This window comes from Coturnix japonica, chromosome 2 (genome assembly GCF_054131305.1).
Source record: "Coturnix japonica strain WE chromosome 2, WE-NBRP24, whole genome shotgun sequence".
Taxonomy (NCBI): Eukaryota; Metazoa; Chordata; class Aves; order Galliformes; family Phasianidae; genus Coturnix; species Coturnix japonica.
The window spans coordinates 61594113-61611426 of NC_140664.1; the positions used below are offsets into that span (position 1 = coordinate 61594113).

General features: G+C 38.9%; 1 protein-coding gene across 14 annotated transcripts in view; it reads right to left on the bottom strand.

Moving 5' to 3' along the window:
* The window catches only part of CDK13 (cyclin dependent kinase 13), a 58482-nt gene that overhangs the window by 10322 nt on the left and 30846 nt on the right, over positions 1-17314 (bottom strand). For 9 of the 14 annotated variants that reach the window (XR_014942653.1, XM_085537616.1, XM_015854951.3 and 6 more), the window contains exons 6-11: positions 10073-10262; positions 8247-8303; positions 5140-5241; positions 4950-5027; positions 2805-2921; positions 1707-1838 (exon numbers count right to left, since the gene is read on the bottom strand). Coding sequence is in view for 13 of the 14 variants with exons in the window: in XM_085537616.1 (XP_085393742.1) it covers positions 1707-1838; positions 2805-2921; positions 4950-5027; positions 5140-5241; positions 8247-8303; positions 10073-10262 (676 nt within the window). In the remaining variant the exon portion in view is untranslated. Of the gene's footprint in view, positions 1-1706; positions 1839-2804; positions 2922-4369; positions 4432-4949; positions 5028-5139; positions 5242-7671; positions 7793-8246; positions 8304-10072; positions 10263-16596; positions 17035-17314 lie in introns of those variants that run through there. The other 5 variants (XM_085537622.1, XM_085537621.1, XM_085537613.1 and 2 more) reach the window with 4 other exon arrangements.

The following is a 17314-nucleotide window of genomic DNA, read 5'->3' on the forward strand; positions in this document are numbered from 1 at the left end:
TCTCTTGAGGAACACAGAATCCCATCCCATAGCTTATGGAAATACTGAGATATGGCATTAAAACAGGTCCTTCTGTTTTCCCTTTGCATATTAGTAGTAACTGTCTGAGCAGTTCTCTCACCCAGGAACGTGTAAAAAATGAGGTGACAGATGATAAGAATCACTGGAAAGGAAATTTTGACAGTTGCTTTCTACATTGTCTTCCTCCACAGAACAGCAGGTCAAAAGACCTGACAGGTATTTAGTCAACAACAGCTTGGATCAATCAAGAAACTATGAGAATTATCCTACTGTACTTGCAGTCAGCACTGAGCATGGTTCTTCCAAGTGAGCAACCTTATTCTTTCTTGAGAAGTCATCATTTTCATTTCACTATGACAAATGTTGGTGTCAGTTTTTAAAGGGATACCAAAGGACAGTTTCTTTGTTTGTTTTTAATTTTTCTACATCAGTTTCTAGAATAGATGAACTATCAAGGCCCTGAAAAGAAGAAAACAATTTCTTCCTATTCATTTAATTCAAAATGCGTTAGCAGTAAGGTTCTGAGATTTTAATGAACAGCTTAATATTTAATACTGCTGTTTTGTAATATTCAGATGATGGAAAAAGACTCAGTCTTCTGCATCAATTTCATTACAACCTTCTATATCTAACAGGTAAGTCTTGAGAGGTTCTTAATGAAATTCTTAGATAAAGCTCAAGTACTTTTTCCAATTGGTAACTAATTAAAGCACAGGCAGCCTTGAAGGTACAATTTATTCAGACTATTAGATATTCTGTCATTAAGCAGCTATCTCAAGGGAAAAGTTAAACTTGCAGACTCTGTAGATGTTTTTCTTTGCTTTTACTCAGGGCTTGTTCCAATACTATTTGTACTGCCTAAAGTGACAATCAAGCCTCTGTAAATAAAACTACGGAACACCACAATACATTTCTACTCAGAGGAGAGAAAGAACAAACAAAAACCCACACTAACAAAAAACCAGGCATCTCATTTGGCACAGTAAATCATGAATGGTATTTTACCTTAACTCTCAGATACCTTTAAAGAATTCTCTACCAAATGTTATTCTATCATTGTATGGGACCTGTAAGATTACAGCATGATTGAGCACCTGTTGAAGAAGCACAGCTAGCCCTGGGAGCACACGTGGAAGCAAAACCCTGGGTCCACACCTCCCTAACTTCATTTAAGGGCTGGCAGCAATGAGAGAAAAATCTCTATTCAGATATTGCCTCCTTCTGGGAGTTTACAGCAAACTCTGGCCTTCAGAATGGGGTAAACTATTCTCTTCCTATTACTGTCTTTTGACTGATACGTTTCATGGGTCATCCTGAGACTTGTCAGAAGCAATTTTATACCTCTTTGCCTGAAAAAAACCAAAACATTAAAGAAGGTAATTTGGGTTCATGAGGGGCACCAAAACCCTTGGAAGACACAGACAGCAATAAATAGATACATTCCTTTTTTAAAAATGACAATAATGGTCACTAATTCCAGGCACATCAATTCAAATTCATCCTCAAAGCCACTGATACTGTGACATAAGAGCCATAAAACAGCATTTCAGTGCAGAATCTCCAACTGTACATATTGACAATTTTCATCTACAAGCTACTTTAACTGAAGCACAACGAGCTTAATGAAGTCAGTACATGTTACAGTTTCATAGGTGTAAATAATATTACTAATGGAAATAACTTACTCTGGGGGAGGCATTTTAGATGGTTCCACATCTCGCAGAAACTCACACTGAAGAGCTTGTTCAGCTGTGCAGCGCTTGCTGGGATCCAGAGCAAGCATGTAATCAAACAAATCTAATGCAGCTGGTGGGATGCTGCAAAAGAACATAACAGAAAAAAAACATCAACTGTTTTTTGAATCACATACTTCAGTGAAAAGCTTTAATAAGAACACCTCTCTAGAATAACTAACACCTAAAATGAAGCCAGGACTTACACTTAAGAGGCAGATAAAGTTCATCTTTATCAACTTCTATTAACATATAAACCCACGTGCTTTTTTTTTTTAAGCAGAGGTGAGAGTGACTGTGAGCAACTGTGTTTATGTGGCTGATTTGCTTGAAATATTATTCTTACAAAAAACATATAACATAAAAAAAATATTAGAAAACCCAACACACTTGAAGCCTAGTGTTACTTGACACTCTGGAATTTAGTGCACAGAGAGGGGCAGTTTTGTATGGACCAATCAAAACAACTTTACTGCTTTAGGAAAGTCTTGTTAGTTCAAACAGGATGGTACATTTATCTTGAACCCTGAAGCAGATGAAGAAAGGGAATAATCCCTTTAAATTGAATCTCCAGCTGCTTTCCATAACTTTCATGTGTGATGTTTGCACAAAAATGGTCCAATGGTACACAGTATTTTAGAATACATGGTTCAGGTAACTCTTGTGTTGAATGAATTTATGACCCAGAAGACTGTAACATTAACCAGACTTCATATTTGGCTGTAACCAGTTGTCCTAATAAAAAACAATTAAGTACTCCAAGCTGTTTTTTGGACAGGGAAAGCAAGCAGGTGTACCAATCATGGAAAACAAATGTCTCCTTAGGTGAAAGCTGACAGGTGGCTGAAATTTTAGGGCCTTCTTTCTGCCTTCTTGAAACTTTATTAAATAAGGGTTAATACAAGCTCTGCAGGAATCCTCTAAGAATCTAAAGTCATTTTTCTTCTCATGACTGTTTTCTGGAAACTGGCTGAACATCCATCAAGTTCATAAAGATGCCAGGAACACTTAATGCTGTTACAATTGACTAAACTAATCCTTTATCCTTACAATGCAAACTCTTCTCTCAGTTTTCGACGATATTGCTTCTTTGGTTTCATCGTGTTGAAATAAGCTAGTTTTATAACATCAGGCCACACTGCTGGACAAGGACTCCCACAAATTCGACTGCACAAAAAGAGGGGAAAAGAAAGGTATGAGATCCAAGAGCACAGGTGTTCACAGCTGTTGCTTTATTCTTAGAAGTACAGTACATACAAAACTCATTTTCTAATCTTAAAATTCAGTTTCATTTAGCTAAAATTTCTCTACAGCATGAGGCTTAACGCCGTTAAGGAATGGTTAATTATCTAAGAAAGGTAACTACCCTTCACAAACTAAACTTCACAAAATCCACTATTTCTGTGCCCCAACCACTCTAAAGCATCTCCTGCACAAAAGGTTACATTCTGAAAATTAACTATGTCTGGACACCATTCCAGGTATTTGATCTAAACAACAGGATATCCCAGATCTAGGGTGCTGGGCTGTTTCAGTGAAGAAAGAAATAACAAATGCCTGAAGAAGTACTAACTTGTTAAGACTAACAAGAATTTAGTTGACAAAGAAGATGCACTTGGAGGAAAAACAAGAACAAAAGTCAAGTCCTAAGGGTAGATGCAAACTTTAAGTAGCATAATCTTGCATATTTTTATCTTTACTTTTTCAGTTCAGTTATTAGTCTTCTGTGTCGGGCCTAATCTATCTCCATATATGGAATTCTCCTTAGCGTCACTCCTCTCACACTGTCCATGCCTGTTTTGTCCCATCAAGGATGGTAGCACAGCCTAATACCACGCTTATCAGAAGAATGGGAATGGCAATTTATCATGCAATGTTTAAGACATTTGATGAAGGCATTCATAAAAGAACAACTTGCTAAGGAAATATCTTTCCCTAGTTCACCCTTTTGCATTTATTTGATTTAAATTGCTTGTGCAAGAGACCTAAGGATGAACTATTTATGTTCCTAATGCTACACAAACTAATCTGACTATGTTTGAAATACATTACTTTCAGGAAAATATAAATAAATTCTATCTTTTTCTAACAGAATTTACTTCAGTTCTATCTTTGAGCATTAAAATTAGAATAAGATGTAGAACTGTTGACTGTAACATGACCGTTACAGAGATTGTGTATAAAATGATAAAATAAAACTGATATATTACACTTAAACAGCCTCCAAAGGCATAATCCTGAATAGAATGAAGAGGAAAAATAGCTACAAGCAGCTATCTGCCGGCATTCTTCCAGCAGAAAGAAATCTAGGAGGTAAAATTTCTGATGACTACACTCTCACTGCCATCTAGTGGACAAAAGCAAAGATTTCCAAAATCAAGACGTTTCATTCTTCTACCAAGAACAATCACTGGTATGTTGTGCACCTCCTAAAAGCTTTGTTTCTCCTCATCAGCTAGTAAAACATTACACAGAAGCATACTGACATTTAATCTACCTTGAAAAACATTTCAATATATAACTTACATTTTTAAATACTTTGATTTTTAAAATAATTTTATTTATTCTTCTGGTTCTGTAAGTTCTACAGGACTCACCCTCTTTCCCCCTTGTTTTTAGGAAGAGGGTCTCTCAACACTTATGAGGTCACCTATGATCTCAGAATCAAGAGCAATTTCTGCTTGCAAAATAAAGGGGAAAACAAGATGCACTGGTTCCACGGAGTTATAAACATGCCATCCTAAAATTTACTGAGGTAATGAAAGAAACAAAATATTCACCTACATAGGGTGTCTGGCAGTTTGTAAGGGAAGAGAAATATATGAAAATACTAAAGCCCACATGTGGGAAAACTCAATGCAAGTTCTTCAGGCAAGTAGCATACAAAGCACCTCCCAAACCTGCTATCCTTACTGACCACGTTTTCTTTCGAACTGCTGTAAGGAATTTGTGATGCCATCTTAAAAAGGAATTACACTCCCTTACAACTTCAGTAATAGGATAAGTTCCAGCTGCATTTTGAAACACTTCTCCACATCCAAGCATAAGACACTCTATGTGCCTCTGAAAACCACTAATATCTCACTTAGGGTGATAATCAAGTAGTTGTAAATGTTAGCAGTGTGTTACCCTTGTTTTCAACGTGAAAAAGATTGGCAATCAGGCACCTACCATGTTGTAGTGCCTGCTAGTTACCTTATAAGTTCCAGTTGAGCAAGTTCTTGATTTGCTTGAAATATTGGCTTTTTTGTAAAAAGTTCACCCAGGATGCAGCTGTAAAACAGTTTTATGCAATTTCATCAGTATGGCTTCCAGTACAGATTGACAGAAATATTTATTGCTGGCTTGTTGTTATGCTTGCTAAACTTCTGTACCAAACTCTTACCCACAGCTCCAGACATCGATAGCTGGTGTGTATCTTTCTTCTCCAAGCAGAAGTTCGGGAGGCCGATACCATAATGTAATAACTTTGTTGGTATATGGTCGGCTGTTGGGGGGAGCAAAAAAAGAGAACTATCATTTTGCTACAATCTCATTTCTGAAAAAAAAGTGATATTTTGAGAGATTTAATTCTACGGTGTTATTTAAGGACAGTATTGTCTTCCCTTTTTTTTTCCAGTTCTACAAAGCTGCAACTGCACAAAAGCAACACAACCATCTGACCAAGGCTATTGGAGAACAGTCTGAAACAAGACCTCAGAGATACACAAGTAGCATTGAGATGGCTAGGTGGTTATGTGAATTCTGTATTTTGGATAATTAAACAGCAATATTGTTCATTCATTACACTGCTAGCCATTGAAGGAAAAAGATCTGCTTTGATAAAAAAGTGATTTCTTGACAACTGCTAATTATTTGACTACTGAACCCAGGATCTATACAAACATTTTGAAAAGGAGAAAAACTGTCACTTTCCTCTGTGGAAAGAACAAAGCCTCTCTTTCAAACTACTATATCCTTCAACAACTTTGAATTCTAAGTCTGGACCATTTCTTACATATTCCTTTATTTCAACATTTTTAATTCTTTACAGCTCTAACCAGAAGTTCTGTGAATAATCCTTTCCATCCTGACACTAACTTAAGAATTCTACTATCTTATACTTGCATATTCTGTGGACTGGCCAAGATACAGCATCAACAGTTCAGAATGGGAGTCATAGCAGATGTTAGGGTTGAGCTGTTTTATACTTAGTTTTTGCTTTGTTTTTAAAGAGAAGGGTGGGGGGGGATGGAACAACAGTAGGGTGGTTCTCAAAAATAATCAAAACCTAATCATTCTAGTTTTAAGATCTCAAGTTTACCAATACCAATAGGTAAGTCCAAAGAGAATGCAGAGTAGTGTTAACTGCAGTGTTCTTACAAGCTCTTGCAACATGCTTAGTACTACAGGTATAATTTCTGCAAAACTGTCCCAGCTTTTTTTCATACATTCCCCTATTTTTTTTATTAAAATTAATATAGCATGGTTTTTTGGAAGCAGTTCCTTCATATATTTGTGAAGCAAACATCCATCTTCAAACTGTTTACATGGTATGGACTTCCTCTACAGACAAGCCACACACACACACACACACAAGTATATTGTCCTTTTTGTTTGAACAGCTGTTTTCTCACAAAATCTGTCATATCTCTACTCTAAACATATTAAAGCCTCCAAAATAACACTTGAAGAATAAACTAGAATAACTGGAACTCAGTTACAATTTTATTTCCACTCCATTCTGCTCCTAACTAAACTCTGTAACCTTTTGAAAAATGTGTCATTCCAACAGCAGTAAAACAAAAGTAAAATACATAAACATAATCATCATTTATATGCTTGTTAGTGTACATCAAGTACTGATCTTACTGCAGGTCAGAAGCTGTTCAGAAGGAAAATGAACAACAAAAGAATTGCCAAAAATATACTAATGAGATTCAAATAATCTTCCCAAGCTCAATTAGCGATTTTATTAGTGAGAGTAAGCACATATTTGTCTTGTTTAATTTATCTACAATGAGGTAGCTTTCACATTCAATAAAATCTTATTTGCATTGTAAGGATGTTGAACTTTAGTTCTACAATCAACAATTAAATTAGAAAAGATATTAAAAATAATGACAGTAAACCAACAAGAAGTCAGCTTGGTGAAGATTAAAATAGCTAGGTAGGATGGCATCATCTCAAAAGTACATCCAAAATGAAAGTGAATTAGAATCACAGAACCGACAAGATTGGAAAACACCTCCAAGATCATCCAGTCCAGCTGTCTACCTGCCACCAATATTTCCCACTAAACTCTGTCCCTTAGTACAATATCTAAATGCTTCCTGAACACCTCCAGGAATGGTAACTCAAGCACCTTCTGGGCAGTGCATTCCAGCTTCTGATCACTCTTTCAGAGAAAAAGAATTCCTAACATCCAACCTGAACTTCCCTTTGCATAACTCGAGCCCGTTTCCTCTAGTTCTATTGCTAACTGCCTACCAGCTCCTCAAAACTATCTTACCCCAATACTGTACTCCAAACTGTTTCCCCAGTCATTACTTAAGCAAATGCGCCTGAAATAACAGCTCAGAAGACAGTGAAAATAACACTGTTGCATCCAAGAACGTCAGAGGTCTGGGAGAAAATAAACTCATAAAACTGATAATGCAGATACAGTTTCCCAAATTAGGCATGCAGAACCCAAAGTAAGCTTAAGTACCTAACATTCTCAATATCCAGCCAGCTGTCAAACATATTGATGTAATCAACATTCAACCTTAATTTTGAAAATCTCAGTCCAAGTAACAAATACATAACACCACTATATATATATATACATACATATATATATATACATTAATATTCTTAAACATAAAAGCTGGGCACCTGTTTCTTGGAGTATAATTGTAACAAAGCCATTAACAACAGAAGCACAAGTCACAAGAAGTTTCAGAATAGCTTTTATTTAAACTTGTATCTCTGTTTCCAACAGATGTAACAGGACTGACTGCCTGAAGAACACAATAAACCTCTTCAAATTTAAGATTAAACCTTACACAAAAGTAATGCTTAAAAAAAAAAAAAAAAAAAAAAAAAAAGACAGTAAATGGATATGGATTTATGTCAGCACAAAAATGTCACTGTTCCTAAATAAACTTTTCCCAGGTACATCAATAGAAAGAACATAAGTTTACAGGACCATAAACTAACATTTAGTAAAAGCCTACAGGATGTAACCTAATTAAAACTGCAACTCTTAATCTTGAAACAATATATGGCCCCTCTCTACAGATATTTATCCGCAATAGTCAGAACGGCAATACACTTGTACAAAGGGAGCCTTGTGTTTGTATGCTGGTAAGATAACATGCACTTCTTTCAATTTCCTAAGCAACGCTACTTATGTTACAGTACAATAACATCTCCAGACAAACAAATAGGGTTTTTTTCAGCCTTCGTAATACTTAAAAGTTATGAAAGACATACCTCTCAATGCTTTTTCACAGTACAATTGTATCTTACCTTTCCTCTGAGTTGTACAGCCGAGCAAGCCCAAAATCCGCAAGCTTTATCTGCCCTCTGGTGGAAAAAGGAAAGAATTATTTAGGAGTTAACCCTGCTTAAACTAGCTGAAGTTTCAAATTTTCAGACAGCTGCAACTGAGCTTCAGGAAATGCCTTACAAATCACGTATCTCTTCAATTAATAAATACGCTAACCTACTCAGTATCAAAGAAAAATTAGCAAAATTAGATACAGTGACAAAGCGGAATTTACATCAGTGTATGGTACTCAAAATTTAGGGTGTATACTGTTAAACATTCAAACTAACAACTGCAAGAAAAAAAAAAAACTGATGGAAGAAAATTCTTTATTTTTTGATCCTTTGATAGTTGAAGTACTGCTAGCATAAGGATTTGTACAGAAAATCAAAACAAAACAAAGAAAACTAGCAGCAAGCCTACTTCTTTCTAGGAAGTCTAACCACTGTTTTCTTCTTCTGAAGCTTATGCATGGTCTTCAAATCAGGATAACCAACCAGATAAGGGCTTCTATTTTTGCCAGCAGCCAACTTGCTGAATGACACAAACCCTAAGCCTTTGAGTTTTCCCACATATGAGAGGAAATGTGGGAGATACAAAGCTTTGCCTGGCTTTCTTCATTTGCTTTTGCCACATACATTTTCACTACTCAAGAAGCCTCACCCTCTATAAAGCTGGGATGATTTAAACATAAAGCAATCTGCATACACAGAAAACATTTGGCAATGTTTCATGGCACTGACTCTAGTGTAACGTGCTCTTCTCCAATGTCAAGTTATACCTCAGTTTCTGAGCTCCCAGACATGCACAGTGACAGCATCACTACTGGACTAACACAAAATAAAGATACGGTGAATGGGCAAGGTGAGAGATGTGGAAGCATGTGTACATCTGTTTAAGGGTCTATATCAGTCTTGCAAGTTTGGTGTCATCCTGAGCTGAAAACAGTCTAATATTAATTTTAAAAAAAAAAAGACAAAAAATTCAATTTGGACAAACCTGGGACAAAATTAGGGCCCTACTAAATAAGATGCTTGATCCATTTTGCCCAGTATTTTATCTCCAACAATGGCATAAGCAGATTTTTAAGCAGAATGTGCGAACCTTCCCAGCTCTGAGGCTCACCTTCCTTGTACTCAAGCACCACTCAGGATCACTGAGATACAGGTATAAGAATTGAAGACAGAGACAGAAGTTCTACACAGCAACAAAGCACTGTTTCTTACTCTCAGTATCCTTCCTAACAGTGAGTTGCAGTTGTGATTTTAATTTCTGCTGCTGTTGCATATTCAACAGAAGCGTGTTTACTAATATGTTTGTTTTTTTTTAGACTTCTTGTGATTACAAATTCTTCTCTACCTTTGATCACAGCTGTAATTGCAAGCCAAGATATGATTGAAAATGCCCAATCAAGTATTGTTTTAAAGCATTACCCTGATTAATGAGGGTGAAGACTTCTAAATTCTGCCACAAACAGGCAGCCTTTCCACACTTCATTTTGAAATGATGGTAAGAATAATACACAAACATATTTCCTAAAACTTTTAACTTTTAATGTGTTGAACTCAAGATAACTTTCCCCTGTACTCTCACTTAACAGACACGAGTTTTAACCTTGCTATTTTAACATACAAGTTTAAAAGATAACTGCCAGATCCAGCATCAAGCAGAAATATTACCAGATTGTTATTTTACAATTGACTTCTAAACAAGCTAGGATTAAAGCCAGTGAAATGTAAAGAATATAAAAAAGATTTAAATAAGATCCCAACATACAATATTTACATACTAGAAGTGTTAATCATACCTATTATTTAGTAGAATATTTGAACACTTTATATCTCTGTGCAAAAAGTTCTTCTTATGGCAATAGGCCAAACCCTCCATCAGCTGTCTCATAAATGATTTTATGTGATTTTCATTAAAATGAACCAAACCAGATTCCAGCAGTCCCATCAAGTCATGGTCCATATATTCAAATACCAGATAAAATGCACCTAGAAAGGAGAAACAGGAAACAGAGAGACCGATTCATCAGCAGTCCAATAACACCGTTATTCTCTACTTTTGAAAGAGGGAATTGTTTTTCATACAACTATTACATGGGGTTGGTTTTTTTTGTATTAATGTTTGTAGTTGCACCTCATTTCCTGTAACAGCAATAAAATAATCTAATGAAGTGTTTTCATAATATTGCCTTTCTGTGTAAACAATTATTCTAATCACTAAATGCTTGTGAAAACAAAAAATTCTACAATGCAGTGCTTTATAAACATGGGCACTCCCTATGGCTCCTCAACAAAAACACGCCATGGACAAAGTCACAAGCCACTACATCAAGTACCAGATCAGACTGTCCAGGACCCCAGCCAGCCTGGACTTAAACACCTCCAGGTACAGATCATTCTCTTTGGACAACCTGTTCCAGCACCTCATCACTCTCTCAGTATCTGGCCATATCTCATGTTAGCTCATGTTATTCCATAAATAAACCCATTAAAGCCACAGGTCTTTGATATACACAAGTGTTCCTAAAAAGAAAACATTATGTGCACCTGAGACAGCAATATCCAACCAGCAGCATGATGTGATGTTTAGCATTGATTCTTAACTCTAAGGCTGATACAACACAGACCCTGCAGAGCAGTGGTTGCAAAGCAGAAACTTCATTTAGTGGGATCTGTCTACCTTCCATTTTCAAAAATCTCCCCAAGAGATTTTAAAGCTATCACTTTATAGTGAAAGAAGCTTCTGCCCAACAAGAACTCAACACAGGTTCTAGCTTCCAAATGAGAAGTTCCAGTTCAGAAGTCAGTGAAAGTCTTGTATCAGCAAGGGGAATTCAGTTTGCTAAAACATACATTTACAGCCAGATTTTGGCAAACTGATGTGCTTTCTTGCACAGTGGCTGAAAATGAGAAGGAAAAACTCTATCAAGCTGAAATTGCGCCTAGGATTTAATATTTAAACAAACAGGTAAAAATTACACATTAAGTGCGAAACTTAAAGACAAAGATCAGTGAAAAGCAACTAAACTACAGGCCACTGCCCAGGAGACTGAGGTTTGTGGGTTTTAATCCATCTCTTTTTGCCCTGCTGTGGACAGCAACATGGAGAAAGTAAAAAAACATTTATAAAATACCCAACTGGGTGCACAGAGAAGGTGGAGCAGAAGATAAATCAACCAGATTCAACACAGTCCCACCACTTCAATAAAACGAAGGAAAGACAAGGATTAACAGCTATACAGCAACAGAAGCCTGCTGCATTAATATCTGCCTAAACCATTCACCAGTGCGCCTCACCGGTCCTATACAGTAAAGCACAGAGGTTCCTAATTTTGGCCTTTGGAAACTGGACAGCTAGCAACTAGCGTTAGTTCTGCTTGACTGACAACTGCTGAAGGACAAAGCATGACGGATTTGAAAATCCCTCAAAAAAAACCAAAAAAAAAAAACCAAAAAAAACCACCAACCCACGTGATACTAATGCAGCAGCGCCAGAATAATCTAAATGACCCCTTCAGAAGATGTCAGCTCAACAAAACTGAATACCAATGACCTCAGTACCTTCTTGTTCTGGAATGCAAACGGAAGTCAACTCTGTCATGACAGCAGACTACACCCTGCGCATGTGATAAGGGAAAGAGTAGGGTCAGCGACATTTCAGAGCTGTTCGGTTAAACAGCTGAATCCAGCCTTCTCTTCTATATGCAAAGCAGATCCTATGCCTTGAGCAATTTCCTGCTCTGCCTATGAATTCCCAGAGTTTTTCAGTGCTATTTATAACCAGCAATCACACTATTGGTATCCTCCTGAAACAAGTTCACAATAGAGACAATTTACAATAAAAACAAACACACGGCAGAGAAATACCTGGAAGATGACATCCAATTATTTGTATTCCCTGCAACTCTCCTTAGGAAACATACACTAGAATGGCACGAAGTATACATGCTGAAAGCATTCTTTCCATAGCAGCACAAGGGCAAATGTACTGATCCATTATGCTTGTACATATCTATATAGTAAACAATGTCAGGATTTGTTTTGAAATATACTTTAAAATATTTTTGATTCTCTGCAGGTGAACAGTGCTGGTGCAGTTGCCTTCTGTACTGAAGCAAGGAACAGCCTATTCAGGGCAACTGAACTCCTGTCAGCCAGAAGCTCCAAGTTACCACCCCCTGTGATGGAACAGGGATGGGGCCATGAGCATGCCATTACACCCTACAAGCACAAAGGCAGCCCTAACAGAGCACAGCACAGAGTGAGCAATTAGAGCATGGCACGGCAGGTTGCGCAAAGAGGGCAGAATCCCTCCTCAGTTGGGGAACAGACTGACCTATCAGCTGTCCCCCAGACAACAAATCAAGCTGTGGCCTCCACTAGGTGGAAAACCCTTGTCAAAAATAATGTGGCTAACCAGACTGAGTGCTTGTTCAAAAATGTGGAGGTTCAGGTTTCTGGCTACAGGGAGTGCCTGAGTCTGTTGCTGCCCCCACAAGATGGCAGAGGCACCACCTTCACGAGGTGCGAGCAGGTGAAAGATCTGCTCAGCCTGGTGGCAGAGCTCAAGGAGGCATATCTACAAGAAAGGCACCATGGTAATACACCCCAAATAGTGGCAGACCCCCTGCCGTTACCATCAGGGCAAAGGACTTAAGACATGGAAAGAAATGGAAGCAGGTACCTGCTTGGAATCACAGGAAAATACTCTCCCTTACCTACCTCACCTTCCCAGGTGCCTTTATGAAATAGGTTTGACGTTCTGGTACTCGAGGGACATGTGGTGGAAGGTCCACCCAATAGGTTGTCTAGGGTAAGGAGGTCAACTCCATGCCTCAAGATTGCCTCTACCAAAAAGGAAAGAAGTACGATTCCCTTCTGAGAGGAATAGAGGTCACAATACATACATTAGCCAGACCTGACCTGTAAGGTATTCCATATACCTACCGCATGGCAGGGTATTCCTTTTGTATTCCTACCTGTAGTGTGCAGTCTCCCTGGGGTCCAGGTCAGGGACATTTCTAGGAGAAACCTCAGTCTAGTTCACCCTTCTGATTATTATCCCTAATTGACAGTTCAGGCCAGCAGGAGTGAAATCACTGAGAAAAGCCTGGGGGCTATCAAATGGGACTTTAATGGACTGGGGCAGTTGGTGCATGGAGCAGGAGTAACATTGTGGTGCCTCCCTCTATCCCTTCAGTGGCAGAGATACTGAGAGGAGCAGGAAAACTCATCTGAAAAAAATACATGGCTGAGAAGCTGGTATTACCTCAGGAATTTTTTTGCTATTATTATTTTGTTTTCAAACCATGTGGCAGTTTACTTGGCCCGATGGCTGCTGATGGGGTCAACCTATGTCACTGGGGAAAGAATTCAGGCCCAAGAGCTAGCTGGGTTCACTGAAGGCCATTAACTAGGTTTGAAGCAGGAAAGGTGTGACAGCAAGCCTGGCAAGACATGGCAAGGTGTGGGATACCATAGCTAAGCTCGGGGAACAAGGTGCTAGTAGATGCCCTTAACCTACTGCATCTTATGAGGAATATACTAGGCAGCAAGCTGGTGAAGCTTATCATCAGGGTTTTAAACAAGACTCGATGGGTCAAAGGGAACGTACTGCTGAGAAACAGAGAAGAGTCAGGGAACACTTTAGGGAGCAGCAGGGGAAAACAAAAGATTTTTTCCAGACGTTTTTGGGAGGAGTCCTCTAGGAAGGGTAATGCTGCTGAGAGCCTAGCTAAAGTACCTCTGTACCAATGCACTCAGCATGGGGAAAAAAGTGAGGATCAACTGGAAAACAACACCTTTATTGCTATCGCAGAAACATGGTGTGATGATTCATTAGAACTGAAGCATTGTTGGGCCTTATGCTCAGCAACACAAAGAAGATCATTAAAGAAGATCAGAAGCAGTCTGGGTTGCAGCAATCACGCCCTGGTTGAGTTTGTGATCTTGAGGAATGCAGGCCTGGCAAAGAGTGGAGTCAGGACCTTGAACTTTAGGAGAGAAAACTTTAGGCTTTTTTAAGGAATTGCTAGACAAGATCCCATAGGGACAAAGGAACAGAACAGAGCTGGAAGCATTTTAATTCATGCCTTTCTGAGGGCATGAAAGCTCTCCACTGCCCAGAACAAAAGATGAGGCAGGAAACCCACATGGCTAACAAGGATCATCAGGTCACACTAAGGGAAAAAAAGGAAAAATATAATATGTGGAAGTGGGGGTGGGTGGCCTAGGAAGAATATAAGGATGCTGGCCGGATGTGCAGGGATGGCGTTAACCTTCTGTTAATGTGCAGATGGAAAAGATCTTTGCAAGGGATTGTTTAAATACATTAGGCAGAAGGGATGGGCAAAAGAGGGCGCAATCTCACTGATAAATGAAAAGGGAGAGCTTGTCTCCTCAGACATGGAAAAAACTGAGGTACTTACCGAGTTCTTTGCCTTGGTCTTCATGCCCAGTCAGGCCTCTCATACTTCTCATGTCCCTGATATTTTAAGTGGGGATCAGGAGAGCAAAATCTCTCCCAGTGCAAAAGCAGAGCAAGTTTGTGACCACCTCATGAAGCTGACTGTATACAAGCCTATGGGGACAGATGACATACATCCCAGGGTTCTGAACGAACTAGCTAATGTGGTCACCAAGCTGCTTTCCATCATATATGAAAAACTGATGCTGTCAGGCGAAGTCCCCAGTGTCTGGAAGAAGGAAAACAATCATTCCAACATTTAAGAAAGGGAAAAAGGAAGATCTGAGAAACTACAAGCCAGCAAGCCTCTCATCTGTGCCTGGGAAGATCATGGAGTGGATCCTCCTGGAAGAGATGTTAAGATACATATAGAAGTAATCAGAGATTGCCAGCATAGTTTCACCAAGGGGAGACCACGCCTGTCCAATCTAGTGGCATTCTATGACAGAGTGACAGCTTCAGTAGACAAAGGAAGGGCAACTGATGTCATCTACCTGGACTTACGTGAGCCTACTACCATGGTTCTGCACCACATTCTTACCTCTAAATTGGAGAGGATATAGACTTTAAGGCTGGACTATTAGGTAGATAAAGAATTGTCTAGATGGTCACAGCCATAGGATTGTTGTCATTAGTTCTATGTCCAGGTGGAGGTTCATGACTAGTGGTGTTCTCCATAAGTCTGTTTTGGGATCGGTGCTCCTCAACATCTTCATAAATGACACAGATAGTGGGATTTAATGTACCCCTCAGGAAGTTTGATGATGACACCAAGATGAGAGGTGAAGATGACATAATGAAGAAATAACACCCAGAGAGACCTGGACATACCCAGGAAGTGGACACACAAGAATCTAACAAGATTTAACAAGATCAAGTGCAAGACATTGCATTTTGGTCAGTGCAATCCCAAATAGAAGTACAGACTGGGAAAAGAACTCTCTGAGAGCAGCACTGTGGAAAAGAACTTAAGGTTCCTGACAAAGGAAAAGCTGGACACAAACCAGCAGTTTGTTCTTGCAGCCCAGAAGGCTAATGGTATCCTGGGCTGCATCAGAAGAGGGGTGGCCAGTAGTGAGGGTGAGGTGATTTGCTCTGCTCTTGTGAGGCACCACATGAAGTATTGTGTCCAAGAGTGGAGCTCCCAGTACAGAAAGGATGCAGAGCTGTTGGAACAGATCCAGAGAAGGGCTATGAAGATGAAGAACACCTCTGCTATGAAGAAAAGGTTGAGGGAGTTGGGCTTGTCCAGCTTGGAGAAGACCCAAGGGACACCTCATTGTGGTCTTCCAGGATTGAAGGGAGTCTTGCAAGCAGGAGGTGAAACAAGTTTGCACATGGTCTGATACTGACAGAACAAGGAGGAATGGCCTTAAACTGGAAGAGGGTAGATTCAGATTAGATGTTAGGAAGAAATTTTTTATTCAGAGGGTGGTGAGGCACTGAAACAGGTTGCCCGAAGAGGTTGTGGATGCCCATCTCTGGAGGCATTCAAGGCTCAGGTTGGACGGGATCCTGGCAGCCTGATCATAGTTGGCAACTGCTCATGGCGGGGGGGGGGGGGGTGGAACTATATGATCTTTAAGGTCCGCTCCAACCTAAGCCATTCTATGATCTGTCAGAGTTCAACATTCTTCAGAGGTTACAAGAACCTACTAAAGTCAGTCTACCAGCTTTGGATGTATATTACAAATCTGATTTTCAGTATTATTCAAACTACTTTTAGAGTGATCATAGTTGCAAAAGAGTTACTAAGCAAACTGAAGTGAAACTTCTGCTAATTTGATTTTAGAGAAATAAGATGTCATTTTCTGATGTCTGTAATTTCAGTCAACAAAAACAAAATTACTTTATTGATCATTTCAAATTTCCACGGGTTTTTATTAGATAGGAGGCCTGAAGTTTTGTGCTCTGTAATAGGAAAATAAGCTATAAATATTCAAGAAGTAAACTGCTTATAGATAAAAGTTTTACACCATTGTCTGAGTTTATGTCATCCTTTAGTTCATGCTACACAAATATCACAAATATTCTTTTCTCAAAAAGGAAAACATTAAGGACAGAAGAATCATCCTTTCCTTTATGATGTCATGTGTTCAATAACGCCACAAAATGACACACTTTTGTTTTGTAACAGCTTTGCCCAATATCCACATAAGTAATATCATAAAATAAGCTACTGCTCTGTTTCAGTAAAGTATATACAATTCAAATGAACCTGGAATTACTTATCTGATATTAACGTTGCTCTTCTTACTGCTGTTCTATTAAAGGCCTGCACTCCCTGATAAGTACCTGTGGGGCAGGAGGAAGCCTATAGTCAATTTCCACATGCTGCAAGAAAGCACTGACAGGGGTTGCATCTTTTCCAATTTCTAATTGTTAATGCATGCAGCTTATCTCCATTTTTTCATCTTCTAAGACTGTAAGAATCCTTACTGTCTGCACACACTAACAGAGCAACAGTGGGAACAGCTGAAGGGTAGCCTAGTTCTGAGTAAAGGATAATAGCAGCTGAATCTGTTAGGGAGGTACATGATAAACAAAGGAGACTTGGGAAGTAGTTCTAGCCTTA